Source organism: Protopterus annectens, chromosome 15.part0 (genome assembly GCF_019279795.1).
Source record: "Protopterus annectens isolate FY-2018-M chromosome 15.part0, PAN1.0, whole genome shotgun sequence".
In the NCBI taxonomy this organism is placed as follows: Eukaryota; Metazoa; Chordata; order Ceratodontiformes; family Protopteridae; genus Protopterus; species Protopterus annectens.
In genome coordinates, this window is record NC_056749.1 from 225,006,365 (window position 1) to 225,032,298 (window position 25,934).

The window sequence follows — 25,934 nt, forward strand, 5'->3', positions numbered from 1 at the left end:
AAGAGCTGGCTTTGCCAAGGCTGTCCTGCATGGGTTTTTTGAGGGTTCTTCTGGGCCTTCCTCCTCCAAGTTTCCTTTTGAGATTTTGTACTCTTCTTTTAGTAAAGAATATTGTAACAGTGATATGGAAGAATATAGTATAGTTTTGTAAAAAAAAAAAAAAAAAAAAAATCCTACCATAACAGTAGATGTCCTGTTCAGTGTTGCAGTATTTGCTCCCTCCCTACCCCTTTTTATCTTCCTTCCTCATTTCTTCCTTCTGGATGCACATGTTCCTCCTCATTTCCTTGGACTGTTCCTCCTGGGGCTATTAATTTCTAAGGTATGTATGTCACCATTATGCTTTGCACCTTGAGTGGGAAGTATACATGTGACATATGATGTCCTTAAAATCCTAAGGCAGTGGTATATTGGACAGATGTAGGGCTACCCCAAACAGGGAATCCCTTTAAATAATGTAGCAGTGAAGAGAAGGGCATCTACTGTTATGGTAAGATTTTACACAATTGAATTTTCCTTCCGGTTTTTCCGGTACAGCAGAAAATCTCAGGTTTTCTGTGTGTACTCTATCTTGTAATATTACTATTTTTTGAAATGTCAGTTCTTGGGAAGCCTCATACTCAGCCAGCCTTTTCTTCATTTCAGCCTCTGATTTTTGCAGTTTTAATACTTCATTTATTTTAATCACCTCTGAATACATTTGTTTTATTTTTTTCTCTCTAATTACTGGAAGACATCTCTTGTATGAAAGCTGAAGCTTGAACTGCTTTTTACTGAACAGTTGCAGGATTCTTCCCAATTGGTGTTTTCTCTTCACCTTTTCTGGTTGATTTTCTTTCAGGTTCTCCATATTTCTTCATTATTCACATCCAGGCAATGTACTTATTAGCCAATAACTGAATTTTATGCAAACCGCCAATTTCACTGATCCTTTTTCTTCAGTTTCTATTTTCATATTGGAAGAGCTGAAATTAAGCTGTTGATTAGTGTGCAACCATCTTGGAAGTCTCATGATATTCATCATTTCATCATTGCTGAGGGAGTCGTAGCTATTTAGGTTATATTCCATGTAGGATATAATAGCCAGCCAGCTTCCAAAGCTTAAGGGCAACTTCCATGCATCCAGACCATTGACGGTGCAAGCAGACCTTTAGTAAATTAATATTCTGGAAGCCAAGAACTTTCCTGCAGGTGAAGAGTGCTCCTCTTGAGGGCTTCTGAGGATTGGTGGTCAGCTAGCATTTTTCTGTTGCTGGGTAGATAAGCTTCCTTCGGGGAAAGTCCTTCCATAATAATTTTATGACAAACTGGTTCTGATCATGATCCATTTGGGGTATAGATGGCTGTGGGAGCCTCTACCTCCTTTTCGGGGATCCTTCCTCATCCATGAGGTTATACTCCCTTTTTCCCTCCTGTCATTCAGTATCAGCTGACTCAGGAGGTCAGAGATCCAGTTCTCCTTTGTCAGACAAGGAAAGTTTTTTTTCTCTTTCAAGAATATTTCTGGTACAAAAGAATGAAGTCCAGTCCTAGGTTTTTCCTTTCGCGATCAGTTTGTGAATATCCCAAAGTTCAAAATGTTATCCCTTCACAAGCTGTAACCACTTATTCCCCTTTCATTTTTTATTTGTAAAACTGAATTTAAAGGATGCTTATATTCCTGTAGCCTCAAATTTCAAATGTTTTTAAGGTTTTCTTTGTCTGGATTACAATGCCAATTCCCTGTATATTACCCTTTAGGTTATCCACTGTTCCAAGGGTATTCACAAAGTGTCTAGCTTCAGTGATTGCCTATTACAGACTGCAAGGTGTTCATATTTTTTTTTTTGTATAGATGGCTTGCTTATCTTTTCTGTGTCTTTTTCAAAGTGTCAGGAATCTCTCACTTGGATGAGAGAGATAGCTTCACAGACTGGATTTCCAGGGGGACATTCAAAAGTTTTGACTCTTTCCCACAAGATTGTTTTCTTGGGGTATGTCCTAGAGGGATCCGTACTATTTATCAAACGTCCGTTTCACCAAACGTGAAATGGTCGAGCACACTTTTCGCGAAAGTGCTTTTTACTGAAAAAGCACTTTCACGAAAATGTTCTTAAATAAGGATGAAAATGTGGGGACATGGGGGGTGCAGGGGGCTTGCCCCCCCCCTGCGTAAACACGAGTACTGTGGGTTTTTTTTTTTTGTTGTTTTATAGTTTTTCTAACACACTTCAGCGAAAGTGCTTTTTCGGTGAAAAGCACTTTTACTAAATTGTGTTAAGCTGATGTGGTTTCGGTTGCTTGAGCTTTCGCTCAATAGTACGAGATCCGTCCTAGATACCTTAGTTCAAATTGCTTCTTCTGTAGAAAAAATAAGATCTGTAGCCTAGATCTATTCACGAGGTTTTCCACTCAGTCCATGACTTCAGGGGAATTTCTCAGTATTCTAGGATTCATGGCATTTATGATTCTCATGATGCCTCTAGCCAGACCCCACATGAGAAAGATTAAAAGGTACCTAAAATATGTATGGTCTCACCATCAACACCCCCTGAAATTTCAGATTCCAGTTTTGAGGTTTGTGAAGAGGGAACTACTTTGGTGGAGAGACCGGTTTTATTGGAATCTTGGTCTCACATTCTCTTTGAGCTCCATCAGTCTGTAACAACAGATTCTGATTGGGATGCTGTGTCTGTGAGGGTGAAAGGGTGAGGTCTTTGGGGGACAGCAAAAACACATTATTATAAAAGAGATATTTATTTTATGAGAAATAGGTTTTGACATTTATCCATCTGGGATACAAATGGCCATGGGAGTCTCTCTTCCTTTTTGGGGATTTCTTGTCATTCACCAGATCATCCTTGCTTCTCTCAGTCCTTATAAGTTATTAATTTCTTACAAATGTGCTCATGTGTTGCAATCTGTGATCTTCAGGCTGCTAGAAGTGATTACAGACAACACTGTGGTGAAGTAGTAAATAAATAAATGGGAAATTCCAGATCTTAAACTTTGTGCAGGTTAGCTGTGGTAGTTTGAGACAGAGCAGTTTTCCACAGTCTCACTCTGCAGGCATCTGACATTCCATCATAGCAAAACATTCTGGCAGACAAGCTGAGCAGGACCAGGACAAGACCCTAAAGATTGAAAATTGAATTATGGGGTCTTCTAGGATGTGATACACCTCAGTTAGATGTGTTCTCCTCTGTTCACAACTAACTGGCAAAATTCTGTTCCAGGACACCCTGCTACCAGTCCTCGAAAATGGGTGTTTTCTTATTTCCTTTAATGAGAATGTGCTTGTATGCCTTTTCACTGATATCTGGGGTCATTCTGAATATTCAAAAGGACTTTCCAAAGATCATTGTGGTGACTCCCTTCTACAAATGGCCAATGGCAATTACCACAAACTTCCTCACAGACTGGACCTAAGCACACAAAACAAGCTGTTTAATGCACACCATCTTGAAACAACTTCAATTAATAGCCTGAATTATAGAATTATCTTTTAAGCACCTATTTTCTGAGGCTGTGCAGCAGTTATTAAAGGAGGCAAAAAAACTGCTACTAAGAAATCATGTATTAGTAAACAGAAAAGATTTTCTAGTTGGTACCAACGAAGAATCAAGACCCTTCTGATGGTATCATTTCTCTTTTTCTACAGTGTTTGCATCAGTTGCTATCTTCTGACCTTTCTTACTCCTGTATCAAAGTTCATTTGTCGATCATTTCAGCGTGTCTGCCCATGGATCCCCTGTCTTTCAGTGCATTTGTAGCGCAAAATGTTTTTTGAAAGGGGTTCTGCATGTCTGTCCTCCTAGAAAATAGGTGTCTCTTCCTTGGGATCTTAATTTTGCTTTCAAAAAGTTAACTATTGCTCCATTTGAACCAATTCATCAAGATGATTTGAGGCTCTTAACAAGGAAAACAGTTTTGCTTTATTGTTCTGATATCTACAAAAAGTATGTCTTGTGTTGCAGGTTCTCATGGCAGGGCAACCTTATCTCATTTTTTAAAAAGATCTAGTTTCTTGATAGTTTCTTTGTGAATTAATCTTCCATTTAGAACTTGTCTGATTGAAGACTGCTGGAACACGGCTCAGTTTGAGCTTTTTTTATTGGTCAGTTGGTTAATTTGTTTAAATCAGTTTGCTGCTGTTTGCTACTGTTATATTTAAGTGTGCATCTTTTCTCCTATTTTAAATCGACCTAAACCGAGTTTAAATATTAGCATAGTCTAGTTACAGGTTTTGCTGTATTCAGATCTGTTTGTGTGATTCCTGTGATGTTCTTCATGTTTCACTGTTGCAGTCATTACATTTGGGTAATCTGCTGGCAGGTTGCCCTCAGTCGGCCTGGCCTGAATTCCAACGTCTTGGGTCCTGCGTCGGTTACCGTCTCCTCTTCCATGACGTCAGGTCGTCAGGGGTATAAAACATGCAGCCGACGCCATTTTCTTTAGTCTTTCTTGCCGAGCGGTGCCTGAAGAAGAAGCATTTCGCAAGTGCCGGTCGGCCGACTACTGAAATATTCGTGTTTGAGTTTCAGAACCGAAGTCTTCACTAAAGCCACGTACCCCGTTGGGGAAACTTTTTTCTTGCTTTTTACCAACGTCAGAAAAAGTTAATAATTGTATTACTTGTGGGAAGCAAATACCTCATAAGAATTTCCATTTGTACTGTATTTCTTGCCTAGGCCCTGATCACAACGTGCCTGGCGGTTGGTTTTGTGCTAGATTTAACCAACGCCCTATTAAGCGTTGGTATATTTTTGCATCAAAGTATTTTGGAAACTGATTTAAATACCCAGAAATGTCATCGGATAGCAATCCGACTACTGGAGTACATAAAAAATGCAAAGAAAAGGACAGAGAAAGGCAGTGGAGATCCAAAACCGACGACGAAGCTTCTCCTAAGCCAGTCGCCGGTACTCAGTGAGGCGCTTTCGCAGCCCCTGATACCCGCTACCTTCGAGTCGCAGGCCTCTACCGACACCCATGTGGAGTCCGGCATGCCACAAGATACTCAAGGTATTGGATCGACGGATGTGTCTCCCTCAGATGGGTCCACAGCCCCTGAGCAGGCACCATCTTCTGAGGGTGTATTCAGACCTCAACATTTGCATATCAAACCGACGACAGCTGCAAAACCAAAGACAAAAGCAACTTCTAAAACTAAAAAAATGACGCATGAGCCATGTGCACAGGCCTCTATGCCTAAAAAACAGATGATCAAAATGGCTGAAGACCTTATTACCTTGATCAGGGGTACCCATCCCCCTCCAGATAAGAGGCCTAGGCAAGACACTGATTATGAATCTTCAGATCAGGTTTCTATTTCTTCTGATTCCTCTTCTGATCAGGCATTATCTGTTCCTCCCTATGAGGATTCTGATGCTGAGGAGTCTATTCCATCTGCATCTCCTCCTGAGGAATATTCATTTGGAGAAACATTGCATACTTTGAGGGAGCATTTTCACTGGAAGAGTCAAGACTTCTCAGAATCAAAAAAGAGGCTCAGGGATTTCCTTCTCCCTCAGCACAGGCCTTTAGCTATTCCCCCTGTCCTAGACATTGTGGATGATGTTTTTTCGGAGTCAAGCTTGACCCCTGACTCCTTACCTCTGGCTCCCAGTAAGCCTGACCGATATTACAGGGTCCCTGACTCACATAAATTTTTATTTAGAAACCCTGCTGCTGATCTTGAAACTATTTCACAGGGTCCAAAAGGAGTTAAGGCCTCAACAGCAATAAATCCTACCCCTTCTGACAGAGATTCAGGGGCACTGGACAGATGGGGAAAAAAGGTTTATACATCTGCAACCTTGGCAATCAGGGCCTTAAATTGTCAATTTCATATGCTTAAGTACCAACAACATGTTATGGGATTGCTGAAACAGAAAATTATGTTGATTTCAGAATGTGCAGAAAATAAAGAATTGCAGGAATTATTGCATGCAGCTGAACAAGTAGGAAAGCATACTTTGCAATGTGGTTTTGATTCCTTAGAGGCCTCCTGCAGGGCCACAGTTACTGGATCTGTGATTAGGAGGCATGCCTGGTTAAAGGAACAAAACTTGCCTGATCATGTTAAAGCTAAACTGCTAGATGCACCTTTACAGCATGATTCTCTTTTTGATATCAAGGCAGAAGAGGTTTTAAAGAAAATGGAAGACAAAGCTAAGTCTATGCAAACTGTTAAAGACTTCTTACAAGTGCAGCCACCAATATTCAGTAGACACTGGCCTACAAAAAATTGGTCCTTTCCTTTGTCAGACAGAGCTCAAAGGGGCAAATCCAGACGCCCTAAGGGTTCCAGATACCAGGTGCAAGATTCATACAGGTCAAAGCAATGGGGCGCTTCCACCTCCAAATCTGGAGGAGATAAAGTGCAAACCTACAGAAAGCAATCCCAATGACTTCCCTCTGCCTACACCAAGCACTTAACTTTTGGCAGTACCCATAGGGGGAAAATTAGCACTTTTTGCTCAAAATTGGCAGTTAATAACCCAGGACATGTGGGTACTAAACATCATATCACAGGGATACAGATTCCATCTCCACACTCTGCCAGTGGCAAATGGTTGGCCAGATCTGCCAAAAAATCAATGGGCAGAGGCACAGAAACAGGTTACGTCCCTCATGGATATGGGGGCCATTCAGATAGTACCAGAACAGGAAAAAGGACAAGTTTTTTATTCAAGACTGTTCTTGGTACCCAGAAAGGACAAGGCCTGGCGGCCAATACTGGGTTTATCGATTTTGAACACATACCTGGGCATTCTAAAATTCAAAATGCTGACTTTGCAGCAGCTTCTGCCCATGCTGGGCAAGAATGCCTGGCTGGTGACTTTAGACCTAAAATAGGCATACCTGCATGGCCCAATAAGACAATTATGCAGAAGATACCTCAGTTTCAAGGCTGGCTTAATGCATTAACAATTCTCTGCACTGCCCTTTGGCTTATCTACTGCGCCCAGGGTCTTTACAAAGTGCCTGGCACCAGTAATTGCATTTTGCAGACAAAGGTGTATACAAATATGTCCTTACTTAGACGACTGTCTCATTCAAGCAGAGAACAAGGACGCTCTACTTCGACAACTGGCATTTGTGAAAAGGCTTCTAACATGCCTAGGGTACACAATAAACAAAAATAAATCATAACTGGTACCCTCTCAAAAGATAACATTCCTGGGTGCAAGCTTGAATACAACTGCCCAGATGGCTTACCTCACGCCAGACAAGCAAAGGCAACTGACTACTTACTTCAAACTGATGGCAACAAAAATCCAGTCTTCTGCAAGACAAATTCTGCAGGCTCTGGGCTTCATGGCATCCTGCATCCTACTGATTCCATATGCAAGACTGCATATGAGGAAACTTCAATGGTACCTAAAAAGTTTATGGAGTCAACATTCTCACAGTCTGGAAACAATGATTCCTCTCATTTCCTGCCTGCAACAGGAGTTTCTATGGTGGGCAAAGGCATGTCACCAAAACATGGGATGGCCCTTCACTCTACCCCCTGCCAGCCAAACCTTAACAACAGACACATCAGATTATGCCTGGGGGCCCCACATGGCAGGAAGATGCATTCTGGGCATATGGACACCAAAACAAATGCATCTACATATCAAGCAGAAAGAGATGCTAGTGGTTCAAAATGCCCTAACAGCCTTCAAGGACTTATTTCATCCAGGATTAAAGATGGACAACACCACAGTCATGTGGTATATAAACAAACAAGGGGGCACACACTCATACCCCCTTTGCAGATTAGCCATGGCACTGTGAGACACAGCTTTAACCTACGAAATGTATCTTCAAGCTCAATTCCTGCCAGGAAAAGAAAATACTCTGGCAGACGATTTAAGCAGAAACCTTATGGATCCTCACTAGTGGAAACTAAATCCACAAGTCTTCAGCATGATAACAGAGAAATGGGGGAGCCCAGACATAGAGCTATTTGCCTCTCCTCACAATTATCAATTGAAAAGATTCTGCACAAGGACTTATCACAGACAAGCATAGAAAGTGGATGCCCTATCCTTCAGTTGGAAAAACCTATAGGTTTACGCCTTTACTCCTCTGCCTCTTCTCCCCAAGGTCCTCCTAAAAGTCAGACAAGAGAAACCGAAGATGATACTAATTGACCCGGACTGGCCCCACCAACACTGGTACCCAATCCTAAGGAACTTGTCTCAATACCCAGCTTGGACCTTGCCTCAAAGACCACAATTTCTGTCCCAGCAAAACAATCAGATCCTGCACAATCAACTATAGACCCTGAACCTGGCAGCATGGCTAATCATGTAATCATGCAAACACCACCTCTCAGTAAAGCTGTGATGGATGCCATTTTGGAAGCCAGAAGGCCTAGTACTAGAAAATCTTATGCTGACAAATGGAAGAGATTCTGTGCTTGGAATCGAGCACAAGGAACTGATACAGCAGAACCAAATATTCCTCAGATATTGCAATACTTAACTGAGATGCTTGACAAAGGCCTATCTTTCTCATCAATTAAAATCCATGCCTCTGCCATTTCGGCTCATTACAATACAGAGCCACCAATCTTTTCTCATCCTTTACTAAAGCAGTATCCTAGAGGAGCCAAAAATGTAAGGCTTCCTAGATCATCACCATTGCCTGCATGGGATGTCAATTATGTGTTGGAAAAGCTCACCCTGCCTCCATTTGAACCAGCTGCTACCACTGATATAAAGTTCTTATCATGGAAAACAGCTCTGCTACTAGCAATTACTTCAGCAAGAAGAGTTTCAGAGCTACAGGCCCTCATGGCTGTTGAGCCTTTTATCATATTTTACCCAGACAGGGTGTCTCAGAGGACAAATCCTACTTTTATGCCTAAGGTGATCTCCAGTGTGGCTCTTAATCAAACAATTCACCTGCCAACTTTTTATCCAAATCCGCAGAACAAGGGGGAGAGAATTCTGCATTCCTTGGATGTACACAGACAGCTAAGATTCTACTTGAGCAGGAATAAAGCTCTAAGAAAAACTGAGCAATTAGTAGTGGCATATGCTGCAGGATCAGAAGGCAAGGCTATTTCAAAGCAGACAATTTCAAAGTGGATAAGCCACTGCATCTGTTTCTGCTATTTACACCATGGTAAACCTGTGCCCAAGGGCATTATGTCTCATTCCACCAGAGCTGCAGCTACTTCAGCAGCCTTTCTAAGGGGAGTACCAACCAAAGACATTCTAGAGGCTGCTATTGGAGTTTTGTTCACACCTTTACAAAGCATTATCATTTGCCTCTCTACTCTAAATCCAGGGCAGGCTTTGCCAGTGCAGTTCTGCAGGGCCTTATAGCTGCTCCTAATGCTGTTTAGCTCCATCCTCCCAACCATAGCTTTGGGATTCTACCCAAATGTAATGACTGCAACAATGAAACACGAAGAACATAGTACAGTCGTGTACACTTATCATAAATGTAGATGTTCGAGTGTATTCACTGTTGCAGTCCAGGTTACCCTCCCCCCATCCCCCTGCCATTCAGGAGTTTATCTTTCCTTCTCTGTCTTCTACAACCTATGTGGTGTATTTGCTTGTAGATGAAGGTAAAGTTTATATTGATGGATGTATATGTGTATATATATATATATATATATATATATATATTTATTTATTTATTTTTTTTTTTTTTTGCTACCTTTTTGGGGGCACCTGACATCAGGGGCAAGAAAAACTAAAGAAAATGGCGTCTGCTGCATGTTTTATACCCCTGACGACCTGACTGCAACAGTGAATACACTCTGACATCTACATTTATGGTAAGTGTACACAACTGTACTTTTCCTGCTATGCCATCTTGTGTTGGCTGTGGCCTGCCTACACTTAGTGGGAGTACGTGAACTGGTTGGAACTGTTCTGACATAGGGTGTTGAGGTAAGCGCACAAGGACAAGGGTTGATTGGTCAATTCCAGGGTTTCTATTTTACTTTCATTTTTGTGGTATTTAAACCCAGCATTTGTGTGGGTTTGTGCTTGTTTGTCCGTTGCACACCACAGCTGCACTGTTTTAATCCTTTGCGGGGTATCTCAGTTGCATTTTTTCCCTTACCAGCACTCCTGTGTAAGTGAGGCCCTCACTGCAGCTGCTATATTGATTTTATCCAGCCCTGCTCACAAATGTAGATAGTGTTGTCAGATCTGCTATCCCTGACCTCTCTCACAGATTCTGATAAACATGGACAGACAATTTCCTATGGTTTCTCTTGCTAGTGTGGTTGATATGGGCATCCTTAACAATGTAGCAACTGCTTTATGTACACAGACAACCCTGTACTGCTACCACCTAGGGATACAATATTTGAGAGATGCAATTACATTAAGAACCTAGAATCATTGCTGTCTCAGTCACAAGCCAGGACATCTGGCACTGAGAAGGTTGTCTGCACAAACACTACAAACACCACACCTCTAAAACTACCCACATCAGTACAGCACACTCCTACATATGCCAGTGTTCTCAACAAAAACATACCTAAACAAAAGAGCCCTCCAAAGCAAAAACACACATGCACATCAAAACCCACAGCACCAAGCATCACATATAGTACACACTTCTGTGTCTCACAGCCTCTAAAGCCCAACCACAAACCCAACATACTAGTCATAGGAAACTCTATCGTGAGGCACACAGATGTGCCCCTCACCAGGCTAGACAAGGAGAAAGTCACGGTAAGTTGCTTGTCGGGTGCTAGAATCCCCCATATTACACACACACTCAAATCTTTTAACAACAGGTACTGTTATGACTCTGCCATAGTCCATGCTGTTGTGAATGACTTGAGACGTACCTCTCTGGAGTATATGAAGAGATGCATGATTGAGCTTGCTAAATGTGTGTCCCAGGCAGGTATGTCCCTAGCCTTAAGCAGCATCCTACCATCACCCAGAATGATGCCTCAGTACAAACAGAAAATGATTGGCAATTTATAGGTAGGTACTAGGCTATCGGCCCTAGGGCCTATACAAGCCTAGCCAAAAAGGTACCCTGGCTTTCGCCACCCAATAAAAATATTTTCCTGTGCCCCTGTTGAGCAGAGCCACAGAGGTGATCCTGAGGTGAATTTCCTATTTCCCATCCAATCATCAGGATTTTTCTTGAAGAGTGCTAATGAGGAGCTTTGTTTGACATAGATAGGTAGTTTGTTCCAGAGTATGGGAAGTCTCTTGGACAGGAATCTGTCCCTCCAGCATGTTCTGTTTATTGTGGTGACCAGGTTTAGGTCCCTAGAGCGTGTAGCTTGGAGGGATTGGGATTTCTTTAAGTGGAGCATGTCCAACAGCTCTGGGTTTGACATAGCTTTGTATGTTAGGCAGAGATCGCCTCTGAGTAGGCGATATGCGAGGGAGTAAAGCTGGTGTTTTTTGAGATGGTCTGCGTAGGGCATCTGTCTGCGGCCGGTAATCCTCTGTGTGAGGTATTTCTGCAGCCTTTCCAGTTGTAGATGTCTTGTGAGGTACATACCAAAAGGGGCGTTGTACTCTATAATGGGTCTAATAAGTGATGAGTAGAGAGGAACAATGATCTCTTTTTTTCCTGGATGAGAAACCTTTTGTGATGAGGTGTGCCATGTAGAAGGATTTCTTGACTACTGTTGCGATGTGATTATCAAAGGAGAGACTACTGTCCACCTGTGTCTCAAGGTCTCATCACACTTACGGTGTTTAGACTACCACCTATGTGGTAGCTCATGGGTACAAGAGTTTTTACCAAAGGGAATGACGATGCACTTTTTGGCATTGAGCTTGAGGCCATGGCTTTGACACCAGGCATCTGTCTCAGTGAGGCCCTTTTGTAGGATGTCCACATCGTTAGGAGTTTCAATTATGGCTCCTAGTTTGCAGTCATCTGCGGACTTCGTTAGCCAAAGACCTTCTGTGTTAGCCTGTACTTTAGAAAAGTAGATACCAAACAGGAGAGGACCCAGGACTGAACCCTGTGGTACTCCACTTGTCACTGGTCTGGAGTCGGATTTGGAGTCTGCTACTGTCACAGTGTGGGTTCTGGCAGTGAGCCAGTTGGCAACCCATCTTGTGACATAGGGATATATACCTAGTTTAGTGAGTTTATCTATAATTCCAGCTTAGTTTCTGGTGTCATTCCGAGGGGATCCAGTACCTGACAGCCCGGGAGAACATGATTGACAGACCACAATGCTTTGCCAGAGATGGTCTTCATATGTCTCCCCCCTGGGTTTCAGGCTTCTGGAAAAGGCTCTTGCTTCCCTCATAGTGCCTTTTTTAGGCAAAGTCAGGAGCATAAAATTACCGAAGTGAAAATTTCTTCTAAACAAAATTTAAAGGTCATGCTGCCAAATGCTAGGAGTCTTAGCATGAAATTGCACTCATTGCAAGCATTCCTTTCCCTGGAGGATGCTGACATTTGTGCAGTCACTAAAACCTGGTTCAGAGCTGTGGAGAGCACCCCACCTTTACCAGGTTACTCATCTTACCATACTTTCAGACCCCAAATGGAGGGCTACAAAGCCAAAGGAGTTGGAGTTTCAATATTTATCAAAGACATACACACCTCCAGACTGGTCAAACGGTATGATGCACAGGAGACACTCCCAAGTGCAGTTAACTGTTGACAAAATACCTATTCCAATCATAGTTGGCTACAGACCCCCAACCATGACTCAGGATGCCCACTCCACCTATCTGGACTTTTGTATCCATCAAGATTCAACCCTCTACCCTGATCCTGGGTGACTTTAACTACTCGACCATAGAGTGGAAGACCTATTTTAGCCCAAACATGAACGCCCAGAGATTTCTTGAATTAGTCAATGCCAATGCATTGGATCAGCTGGTCGACACCCCTGTGAGAGATGAAAATATCCTGGACGTGGTCCTAACCAACATGAGTAGCCACTGTATCACCCCTACAGTGTCATCCTCCTTGGTAAGATCTGACTATAAAGCAATCACTTTTGAAGTCACCATCTCCCCTGACCCCCCCCCCCCCCCCCGTCAGGGTCAAGCAAAAAAACTTTTCCAAAGCTGACTACAATCTCCTCAGAGCAGGTGTAAGCAGCTTCACAGCCACCGTCCCTTCAATTGGAACTAGCACTAATGTTCAAGCTTGCACCAAAAAAATATATGAGCTCCTGCATAGCTATATGGACTCAGCAATACCTGACAGGACCAAATCATCTTCCTCAAGGAAGACCAAACCTATCTGGTGGACAGCAGCAATAAACAAACTCTATAATAAAAGGGAAAAGTTGCTGTCCAGGACCAAGAAGGAGCAGATGCCAAATTGGAAGCAGTCTCTCCTTTGTCTGAACAAGCAAATAAGGTCACTGGTGAAATCCTTTAAGGCTAACTTCGAGTCCAGATTGGCCACATCTACTAAGAACAGTCACAAGGCCTTTGTCCGCAGTTTCAAAAGCAATACTCAAATCTGCTCTGAATTGATGATCAAGAACACCACATACACAAATGCCATAGATATAGCCAGCCTGCTGGCAGACAGGTTCAGTAAAAACTTCACCCCCTGCCCCCCCATCAGTAAACCAGGACATCCTCAGCACCTGGCCCAATCCCTTCATCACCAGGGAGCAGGTCTTTAATGTCCTCTCAAAGGCAAAAAATGCAGTCTCCATGAGACCCAGTAACATCCCTGGCCGTATCCTATGTGAACTCAGGCATGAGCTCTCCGCTCCATTAGGCACTCTATTCAACCAAATCCTAAGCACCCGCTTCGTCCCAGCTGAATGGAGGACAGCCACTGTCATCCCTCTACACAAAGGTGGAGCGTCCACTGACCCAAGCAGTTATAGGCCCATCAGCTTAATTAGCCTGAACTGCAAGGCCATGGAACACATTATTATGGACCTTATAAACAAGGTCATTGGCAACCTCCAAACACTTGACCCCACACAGTTTGGTATTGTCAAAGGGAGATCATGCCTGTTAAACAGGGTCGACTTCTTTGAAACAGTCACCAAAGCCATGGATGAGGGGAAGATGATGCACACTGCCTACCTTGACCTAGCCAAAGCCTTCAACACTATTCCCCACTCGGCCATAATAGATAAACTCTCCCAGCTAGGCATCAACCCATATGTTACCAGATGGGTGGCTCACTGGCTCACTGATAGAACCCACTCAGTCAAAATAGGGGAAGCCACTTCTAGTAGTAGAGCTGTAATGAGCGCTATACTCCTAGAATCGGTCTTGGGGTCTCTACTGTTTGGGATATACTTTTCTGAGGTGCAAGCCAATACCAGTGGTCTGTGGCTGACCAAGTTTGCAGATGACTGCAAGCTGAGTCCTGTCTTAAATTCCCCTAGTGATGTGAACATCCTCCAAGTGGCCTTACCCAAACTAATGACTGGTGCCCCAAGCATGGCCTCAAACTGAATGCCAAGAAATGTATTATTATCCCCTTTGGGGAAAATGGCATCCCCACTAATTATCACATTAATAAGGTACTAAGCATGCTGTCAGTCATGAGGGTCTTGGGCACCCAGGTTGATAGCAACCAGACTTTTGACCGCCACATTGCCTCCATTGTGTGGAAGTCTTTCTACACGGCCCACCTCATAAATAAGGGTATTTCATTCAGGAACAAGGAGGTCATTACATCCCTGTACTCCTCCCTTATCAGACCCATTATCAAGTACATTGTCCCCTTCGGCATGTACCATGCCAAGCACATGCAGCAGCTGGACAGACCACAGAGGTACCTGACCATAAAGCTCCAGAGTCTCAAACACCTATCCTATACAGATAGGCAAAATATCCTGTCCGTCTACTCAGTCTCGTACAGACTGCTCAGCGGTGACCTGTGTCTGGCATACAGGGTCATCTCAGACCCAGCTTTTGATGGAGTTGCTGCCTATCCATAAGTCAAACTCCACTTGTGCAACCCACATGCAAGGCCTTAACTTGGTCTGTGGTAGTAATAGAACTTGTTGGCGGGATAGGTTTGTGTCCTAAAGACTCCCCCATTTGTGGAATAGACTACTTCTCCATGTCAAACAGAGCACCTGTTTAGCCCTTTTTAAGAGGAACCTGGACGACTTGATGGGAAACAGAAAATACACCCCCTGGGATCCCACCTGTGTCCCTGCTGGACAGCGGAAACAAGTGCTGACTTTGAGGGAACATGGACCAAATTCTTGGCTAGGCTTATAAGGCCCTCCAGGCCAATTGCCTAGTGTCATCCTATGAATCTATGAAATTTATGCCTAAAGTGGTATTTAATTTTACTTTAAGCCAAACTGTCCATCTTCCCCGTCTTCATTACAGATCCTAAAAATGAGGGAGAACAGATACTTTATACTTTGGATGTCCAAAGACAGCTCAGTTACTATCTTGACAGCAAAAAAAAAATCATTTAGGAACCCTGCTTAGTTCAGTTCCAGTGAGGAAAAAAAGAAGGGACAGCTTGTGTCAAAGCAGAGTGTTTCCAAATGATTATCTAATGCTGTTTCTTTCTTTTATTCCCACCATAGTATGACATTTCCAGGCAGATTCATGGGACATTCTAATATGGCATTGGCTTTGTCACTGACTTTTTGAAAAGTGATGGAGGCAGCAGCTTGATCTTCTCTACTTTTGTAAAACATTACATGCTAGATTCCTGTTCCAGGTGTAGAGCAGGTTTTGCTAGGACCATTCTTCAGAGGTTCTTGGACATTCACCTTCCTCTCAGTCCTTATAAGCTATAGTAGTCTACTAATGCAACTAAGGCTACTGCAGTAGAGTACAGTTGTGTAAGTAAACTTACCATAACAGTAGGTGTTTGAATGATCACTGCTTGCTGTAGCCATTACCACCCTCTATCCCCCTTAGTTATGTATGTTTTTTGTTGCCACGTTGTGGACATTGAATTTTGTTTACCTAACATTTTCCTCTTTCAGGGCTCTAGCCTCCCCTCTTTCGTTTGGCATGAAAGGTCTGAAGGGCTTGGTGCCAGACCATTTATTTTCTAAAGCTTTTCTCGAGTTGTCACTGATGTGGGCAAGTGGAATATGGCCTTAAGCTTTGGAAACTGGCCAACTGTTCTATCCTACTTAGGATGTAACCCATATAGCTAAGACTACTGTAGCAGTGATCATTCAAACATCTACTGTTATAGTAAAAAATAAATAAATAAATGACCAGTACACTTGTACTGTACCACAGGATAGTTTAATAGTAAAATTAAAATTAGCAATGTAAAAGGTTATAAGCACTTCTGTCAAGAGACCTCTTCAGAACTGCGGAGTAAAATAGTGTATTCAAACATCCAATAAAAACAAGTTGAACATACCCCCCCCCCCCAAAAAAAAATGTACTAGTCAAATAGGTTGAAGTGACCAGAATAACCAATTAAAAATCTGGAGAACTGATCCAATACAGAAAATCTGGAATTTTTCAGGGAGTTTGCATGTTCAACTTATTTTATTGGATGTTTGAATATACTATATTGCTCTATTCTGAAGAGGTCTCGCAACAAATGCACTTAACTGTTTACTTTAGTTATTTTAATGTTACTATTAAACTATCCTGTGTTAGAGTACGGGTGTACTCCTCGTTTATTGTTTTTATTTTGTTTTGTTACGCTTTCAGTCCTGTGATTCCCTTTCATTCATTATTGATTACTGTTATAGTAAGTTTACTTTAAGGAACTTGACTAAGTGATCACATTTTAGGATGTTAATAGTTTTGGTTTACATATTCAGTATTACTGTACTTCTGCCCTCATTTGGACTGTGATAGTTAACTCCTCATGGTGCTGTGGAATTTTGCTTCCCTTTTCTCCACAGTGCCCAACTGTTGAAACCAGTAGTTTGAGGCACTTGTTTTAACTGTATGTTAATGCTGTTTAAGTTTAGTGCACGATTATTAGCAGTGCTTTAGGCTGTATTTGTGTGCTTTTAGCACTATGCAGAAAAGGCATGAGGGAATGCCAATGGAGCAAACATCTAAAGAATATGGATTCTTCTTTTGCTGAGTGATGTGCAGGGTGTCATGTTTAGAAACTAACTGTATATGGAGTTTATATTTTTTTAACCCCCTATTTCTAGGACTTGAGGTGAAAGCCAGGTAGTTTGAGTCCAGATTACTTTTTGACCATCCAAATTGCACAACATGCTTAGAGGATGCATTACAGATGTACATACCTCTCAGTCCTTGAGCATTAAAATCAAATAATTTGCCTTTAAAAAATCATAGCAGTGGCTCAAAAAGTGGGACACATTTTCATTTTTAGTACAGAATGTCTTCAGATACTGTACGGTATGTGGTTATGATAAGATATCCTAGTGTAAACCTAGTTCATTTATTTTAATAATGTATGGTCTGATTTATGAAGAAAGTAAACCAGTATAGAAGTTATAATGCTACATCTATGGTGAAAGCCAGAGTTGTACCAAATTCATAGCAGTTGGAGAGGTATGCATTTAAGATATTTTGTTCTGTAGTTTGTTGTTGTTACAGTATTATTATACTGTGCAGATTTAAAGTGTAGCATGCCATCTTCTGTATATATTGGAATGCTCCCTTGAGTTAAAATGGAGCAGTATTGAAAATTGAATCTAAAACCAGAAAACTAGATTTGACAACACTGAGAAAAATGAGATTGTTTTCCCCACTCAGTTAGGTAATTACATGTCCTGTTTTCGATATGAAAGTACTGACTTTTTCTTCTAGGAAGCAGCATGACAGTGAAGAAGGAGAAAGCCATAGACGCCACAAACACAAGAAAAATAAACGTAACAAAGAGGGTAGAGATGATGGAACATCAGAGAGAGACAGAGAGGATCGGGATTCTAAGAAGTGAAAGCTGTTAAAATACAAAGACACTACCTCAGATGTGTATGTGTAGTTGGAACTTCGCCTTGTTCCCAGATCCATTCTTATCCAGTACAAAAGGGAGAGCAGTTTCTGCTCAGCTCATGTATCTGATCTTTCTGCAGTTGTAGTTGTGTACAGCATTGTAAGTGTACTGAGTTAGACTTCTGTAAAAATGTACAGAATCTATGTTATTCTTATAACAGAACTTTGCACCACTGAAGTCTGATGTTATCAAAAACACTTAACTGCATAAAATTACATGTTCATCTTAGGCAGCTTACAAGACTGTTGTTTGGAAAGAATCCTTGTGCTGTTTTGGGATAGTGTGTTTTATACCTAAAAGACAAATTGCTGTTTGCTGAGAGTGGTTACCATTTAGACTTTTATCAGTAAAACACGACTGACCATTAGGTTTGTAGGTACACTCCAGGGTGATTCAGTTAATATTTTACCAGGATTTGCATTTTACGTCATATCACTTATGTGTGGCCATCATGCATTGCGTTTCCAATGGTGAATTTTTCCTGAGCTGTTTCTGAGTGGGTTTTTTTTTTTAGTTTACCCATAATTTGTAAAGAAACACTCCAGAAAAGGAAGATGCTTTCTTGCTGCAAAAGGTAGACTTTTCACTTTCCTGTAGCTGGAAGCTGGATTTCATTTCCTAAATATAGTTCCCCAGACTTCTGAGATGGTACATACCATGATGCTGTGGACACAATGCTATGCATGTCCCTGTCCACGTGTAGTGTCTGTATAGCCCATACAGTAGTTGCACTATAGATCACATTGTGTTTTTTTTTTCCCGAAATGTGTAGTAGCACTTTTTAGGTCAGCACTTTGGTCCTGCACTCCTCCCTTTGCCCCCCACACCCATAAAAAAGGTTGTCTGTAAATGAGTAAGATATGTCAAGCCGCTAGTGGCGCAACAGATGTATCCCAGCAGTTGCACTACAGCAGATCCACCTTAGGAAATGTTGCTCATGAACACCTGAGATGTTAAACGAACTTCACCTTCCCACAGTGGGCTTACTTGGAGGAGTGTGAGGTTTGGGGGCTCAGAAAATAGATAGTTGTCTTCAGCAGCAGCAGTATTGTGCTTATATACCCATAAAAACATAATAAAGGATGTTATGTCTTTTTCTGCTGATTACATTTTTCAGCAAAATATCTTAATGTTTTGAAACTTTGGAGAATTCTAGAAGAAAAAAAGTTCTGCTGATGCCAAGTATAATGTTTAGGATCTCTAAGGCTGCTGTTATATTTATGCAAGCAGAATTTTATTTGTTGTCATTTCCCCACCCCACAAGTGCACTAGAGCTGCCTGCATGCAGGGTTTGGAAGCTGTCATTTGCCTTGAGAATTGTATATTTATGTCTTTTGTGAGGTTTTGAAGGTGTGTTTTTTAGAACCAAGCTCGTGAGGTAGCATTTGTTTCATCAGAGTGTGCTTACTACCAAGTGAAATTTAAATACTGTTCATTATTACCACTGACTTGTTTTACATCATCTAAACATGCTAAGAAATTGTTTTAAAGTATTTTGTACTCTGTAGCTGGTTTAAATTTCGTAAGTTTACTTGCGAAAGACGAGGCACTAAAGTAAAAGCATTTTTTCTAAGCATGTATGTGTGTTTATTGTAAAGTTTTTAAAGAGCATTTACAGGTCTAGTTAACAAGAGAACAGTTTTGTAGCCTAGTGAAAGGAAGATTTAAATGGTTATTAGACGTTTGTAATATATATTCATAAAGTGCTCACTGCAGAGCTCAGTGAAATGTCTGTGATTGGGTCTGTGACAGGGTTGCCAGACGTCCCTATTTGGGCGGGACTGTCCCGAGATCAGCAGCCTGATCCCGAGTCCCGCCCTGCCGGTTTAAATCCCGGCCAGCCTCCGCTTTGTTTGTTTTTTTTTTGATTGTCCCGTATACCTGGTATACGGGCCAATCAAAAATTGCTAAACACGGAGCTTCTTGTGTTCCGCATTAAACACGAGAAGCTCCGTGTTTACTGATTGGCCCATATGCCGGTATACAGGCCAATCAAAAATCGCTAAACACGGAGCTTCTCGTGTTTAATGCGAAACTGCAATGCACTAAACACGAGAAGCTCCGTGTTTAGTGCAGAGTTACTGAGTGAGCTCAGTTCTTTAATGTGGAACCTTTTTTTTTTTTTTTTTTTTTTTGCTCTTCAGTCTCCGGGTCTCCCTACCTGGGGGTCTGCAAATCTGGCAACCCTGGTCTGTGACATAAGCTAGAGTTTTCAGAAATTAAAAATTCATGTTGTCGTGGCAATATGATTGAGTTTCTGAAAACTCAAACTTATAAATAAAAACAAAATGAAAACTCCAACAAAGCTAGAACTTCCAGTGAGTGACCTCCCAAACCTCTTGTATCAGTGGCACATGGGATATATGCAAATGATCCTTATGAACATCAGGTGTTTCAGCTCATTGATGATTCTGAATGCCCATGACTTGTTTCCTTGTTTTACTGGACAATTTCAGGCCAATAAAGCCAAACCCCACTTGCTGTGTCAGACCAATAAAGCCTATCCCCACTAGCTCATTTGCATATATCCCATGCACCTCTGATACAAGAGGTTTGGGAGGTCACTCAGTGGAAGTTCTAGCTTTGCTGGAGTTTTCATTTTGTTTTTACTGAAAACTCAAACTTCAAAAAAATAAAAATCTACCTTTTTCTTTGTTTTTGCAGGGGAGTAAGCCCCCCTTACCCCCCACATACGCTGCATATTATATATACTATAACTCCAAGATCGCACTACAGTGGGGAAAAGGGTAAATTTCCTGATCCTCACTTTACTGTAGTCTCCACTCAAAAGCTTCGAATTTTTGGAAACTATCATATCATCTTGATATGATTTTCAAGTTTCTGAAAACTTGAGCTTCTGAAGGGGGGGACTCCTTTAATCAGCTTATTTGGAACAGAGATGCATTATGATGTCTTGGCACACCTTCACAGGTAAAACTATTCCCCCGAAGGAAGCAACTTAAGATCTCTAGTATATTGGCAATCATGTGATATAGGTTTTATTTCTAGCAAGGCTGTCTTCAGGAGACAACGGGAAGTGTGACGGTCTTTTATGTATTTGTGGAGGTGATAGGTTGAGCTTTAAGACCTATCCAGTATGTCAGAAGTCGTTAGTGACATGTTATATTGTCAGCACATTGCCTCCCTGCAGGCTATATTTTCTGACCCTTTGCATCCATAAACTATTAAACTGTGGTGACGAATAAAGGCTTGTTGCTTTGGAACACTACCTGGGTTTCATGATTTTTAGAAATTATTGTGACTGAGCTCATCAACGAAGTACTCCTTAATTACAGTGGATATAAAAAGTGTACACACCCCTGTTAAAATGTCAGGTTTTTGTGATATAAAAAAGAAACCACAGTAAATAATTTCAAAGCTTTTCCCATCTTTAATGTGACCTATAACCTGTACAATTCAATTGAAAAACATAAACAAAACGTACAGTAAGCTGGTTGCATAAGTGTGCACACCCTTAAACTAATATTTTATTGTGAAGCACCTTTTGATTTAATTGCAGCATCCAGTCTTCTTGGGTACACACCTACCATCAATCAAAGAGACTCTAACACCAAATAAAATTCAGCTGTTTTAGTAGGATTTTTCCTGACATTTACTCATTTGGCTTCTACAGCAAAAGCCATGGTTCGCAGATAGCTTACAAAGCATCAAAGGGATCTCATTGCTGAAAGGTGTCAATTCAGGAGAAGGGTACAAAAAAAATTCCACACCATTTGATATACCTTGGAACACAGTGAAGACAGCCAACAGAAAGTGGAGAAAATATGGGACAACAATGACATTGCAAAGAACTGGATGTCCCTCCAAAATTGATGAAAAGACTAGATGAAAACTGGTCAGGGAGGCTGCCAAGAGACCTACAGCAACTGAAAGAGCTACAGGAATTTCTAGCAAGTAGTGGTTGTATACTACATGTGGCAACAACCTCCCATATTCTCCATATGTCTGGAGTATGGGGTAGGGTTGCAAGACAGAAGCGTTTTCTTACACAGAAAAACATCCAAGCCCGGCTAAAATTTGCAAAAAAATACATCAAGACTCCCAAAAGCATGTGGGAAAATGTGTTCTCATCTGACGAGACCAAGGTTGAACATTTTGGCCACAATTCCAAAAGGTACATTTGGTGCCAAAACAACACTTCACATCAACAAAAGAACACCATCCCGACAGTGAAGCATGGTGGTGGCAGTATGCTTTGGGGTTGCTTTTCTTCAACTAGAACTGGGGCTTTAGTCAAGGTGAAGGGAATTATGTACAGTTCCAAATACCAGTCACTTTTGTCCCAAAACCTTCAGGCGTCTGCTAGAAGGCTGAAGATGAAGAGGAATTTCACCTTTCAACATAACGACCCTAAGCATACATCCAAAGCAACAAAAGAATGGCTTCACCAGAAGAAGATGAGTTTTGGAATGGCCCAGCCAGATCCCAGACCTAAATCCAATAAAAAATCTGTGGGGTGACTTGAAGAGGGTTGTGCGTAAGAGATGGCCTCACAAACTGACAGATTTGGAGCACTTTTGCAAGGAAGAGTGGGCAAATATTGCCAAGTCAAGACGTGTCATGCTAGTAGACTCCTACCCAAGAAGACTGAACGTTGTAATTAAATCAAAAGGTGCTTCAACAAAGTATTAGATGTGAAGTTGTTAAATCTCGCCGTTTATTCTCACTGATGTGTTTGGAGCCGGTTCTCGGCTCTGACACGGCCAATAGCAAGCTCAAGGTTTGCCAGTAGCTCGAGACCAAGCCCCTTATCCCACAATGCACTGCTGGAATTACATCAGATTTAGTTTGCCACGGCAAGAGAGATCTCGGTGTTCGTTAGCTCAGACCATTTTAGAAACAAATTAACAGCAAGTCTATAAAAAAGTTTTCTTTTTTGTTTAATATATATATATATATATAATGTGTGTTAGTACTATTATATTTACTCTCTAGATAGTAGAAATAGTTTAAAAGTTAGGGCCTTGGCTTCTTAGTTTGTGTGGTCCTTAAGCCCCTTTTCTCTACTATTAATCTTTATTATAGTCAGGTTTTTCTGTGGGCCTCTTAGACCTATATTTGTATCCATATTTTTTTTCAATATATATATATACTGTTATAGTTAGTGCCCGGTTTGGGCTTAATTGTTGTGCATCTAATTTACTGCCTTGTTCACTTAACTAATCGGCTGATAGGGAGAAATCCCATCCCAAATCAGGTTTCAAAAAATGCCCAGATTTTGGGCAGAAAATGTCTGTTACTGACGGACACATTCAATGTGTCTACTGTCTGGGGGCTAAACACCTCCAAGACACCTGTAGCATTTGCCACTGCTTTTCTTCAAGTTCTCTTGGAGAGAAGGAAGAAACTTATAGACAGGGGATTGCTACAGCAATCTTTTTCAGAAGTCTTGAGTAGTCATGAGGGTGCTAGTACATCATCCAAATCCTCAAAATCCAAGTCTTCAGATAAGGTCTCAAAAAAGGCTAAGATTTCAGGAGGAGGGTCATCGGTACCACAGTCATCGGAACCTAGTGTACCTTTGATTCGGAGCCAGCTCTCAGTATTGGAGCCAGTCTCTGAAGTTGCTTCTTCACCTCTGCTCCAGTCGTCACCTTCGGTGCATTCAGCCAAATCTTCAGTCAGCCTTTCAGATTTGGACATGGATCGGCTAGTGCAGAAGCTTTTACAGGCACCAGAACTTGCCAAATTGTTGGCCCCGACCAGCTCGTCAGTACCGAAGACCATGGAACCGGACTTGTCTACACCTTCTCCGAGCTGTACTGGACTCTCGGAGCCGAAGAAAATTGAACCGATGGTGGTCGAACCCTTTGAGCCGATACCCGCACCGGTGTTATCGGCTCCATCTACTCTGATGTCCTCGGTGCCGACCGAGGACTCTAGGAGCTGACGCTCTCCTGTCAGGTCCGGGGAGGATAGTCACACCGACTTGTTGGTGCTGACTCTTCCTCTCGGGGCTTCGGCTCGGATGAGCTTGGCTCCTACCTCGAGCTTGGAGCCCAGGGTTTCGGTGCGGGAGGATCGGACGGTACTCCCGGGTCCGTCCACTTCTTCTCGTCGGAGCCATGGTGCCTTCGATGCTATGAGGAGAGTTTTGTCTCCAAAGACGTCAGCATTGGTTCAGCTTTCTCTCTCCCCTCAAGCTCCTGTCTGCTTATTCATCTACCGATCCCTCTAAGCCTTGAGACCCCGAGCCTCAAGTACCCCCACAGGGCGTCCCCTGCTCTTCTGAGACCTCCCCAGATCCCCCCACTGAGGAGGTGCCCAGGAAAAGACTGTGCAAGAGGAGGCACTTAGACTCCCCACAGGAGTCTTTAACATCTGACACGGACTTAGATGAGTCAGAAGGGTCCCCTCGACCCCCCTCTGAGGATATCTCCTTTGCAGAGATACTAGCGATCCTTAGTCTGAGGGACGATTGGCAGTCCAAGACCCCTACTGAGGATGAGTCAGTGCTCTTGAAGGCTTTTGGGTCTCAACCTTCCATTTCTTGGGTGTCTCCACCTTATGATGAGCTCATGGAACCGATCTCTCGTAAGGCGTGGGAGTCACCGGAGGCTACGGAACCTGTCCCTCATAGACCCAATAAATTCATATCTGCCCCAGTGGACAAGACATTTTTGACAAAAGGAGTGCCTGTTGATGCCATGGTGGTAGCTGCAGCCACCAAAAAGGAAGCATCTGAGACATCTCTTCTATCCATCCCCCTAACAGAGATTCTAGGGTTATGGATAGATATGGGAAGTGCATGTTTAGTTCAGCGACTTTTTCTTTGCGATCACTGACCTACTTAACCCATTTTACAAGACTACAGAGAGATCTCCTGAAAGAGCTAGGAGATACTCTCCAGGGTATGGTAGCTGCAGGAGTGGCCGACAAAGTCAACACCCAGCTCGCTACCCTAAACTCAGTAGTGAACTCGTCCATGCGTCTCATATCATATGCAGCTGATGGGTTCGAGTAGAGCCACTAGTTTGGGCATTGCTCTTCGAAGACAAGCCCGGATGCGTCTCTGTTCCTTTGCGGAACCCTTTAAGTCTTCCTTTATTAATACCCCATTCGATGGCTCATCACTGTTTGGGCCCAAAGTAAAGGAAACTTTAACCAGGTGTGAGCAGGAAGGCAAGACCTTATCTGCCGTTGGGGTCTGTTTTTCCACCCCCACTCGACCCTACCCCAAGGGCCCTGGGGTGGGGGGGTGGGGATGTGGTTCCGAAAAACTCAGGCAGCCTTTCAGGACACACGTGGAGAAACCCCCTCTAGAGGCAGAGGAGGGGGTTATAACGAAAGATGCCGCCCCCGTGGCAGAGGGGGTCCGCAGCAACAGGGGTCAGTTCTCCGGTCAGTCCTACCAGCGCCCCTGAAAGGGGCCCGACTGTTCGACTCTGGAGGCAGTCGGGGGTCACTTGTCTTTATACCCAGAAGCCTGGCTGAATATAACATCAGATACTTGGGTACAAAGCATCATTTCCAGAGGATATTTCATACCGTTCTTCACCCCTCCCATTCCTATAAAGAAAATCCCAGATGTTCCACCCAATCTCAGGCAACAAGCAATCATAGAGGTCCGCAGATTGCTAGAAAAAAAGAGTCATCCAACCAGTCCCAGCAGACCAAGTCGGATTCGGAACTTACTCAAGATTCTTTTTTGTACCAAAGAAAACAGGGGATTTGGAGACCTGTCTTGGACCTCAGCAGACTCAACCAGTTCATAAAGAAAGAGAAGTTCCGAATGGTCACACTTCAGTCCATTCTTCCCTTCTTAGGGCAAGGTGATTGGATGTGCTCCATAGATCTCAAGGATGCGTACTATCACATAAAGATGAACAGACGCTCCAGAGATCATCTGCGCTTCCGGCTGGGAGCCAATCATTACCAGTTTCCAGCCCTGCCCTTTGGTCTCACTACAGCCCCCAGAGTGTTCACCAAATGCATGGCAGTGGTCATGGCTCACCTGAGGCATCTAGGATTCCAGGTGTTTCCATACCTAGACGATTGGCTCTTCACCGCTACCACCAGGCATCAATTGACCCAGGCAACACAATGCACTCTGCCATTAATTAGGCATTAAA

The 25,934-nt window shown here is 42.6% G+C and overlaps 1 protein-coding gene across 1 annotated transcript in view; it reads left to right on the forward strand.

Annotated features, from left to right (window-relative positions):
* LOC122790151 (pre-mRNA 3'-end-processing factor FIP1-like) overlaps positions 1–19,417 on the forward strand; it is a gene marked incomplete in the record, with an annotated part of 1,284,544 nt that extends 1,265,127 nt beyond the window's left edge. The window contains 1 exon segment of the mRNA XM_044057737.1: positions 17,655–19,417. Coding sequence (XP_043913672.1) covers positions 17,655–17,784 — 130 coding nt within the window.
* Positions 19,418–25,934: the final 6,517 nt, after the last annotated feature.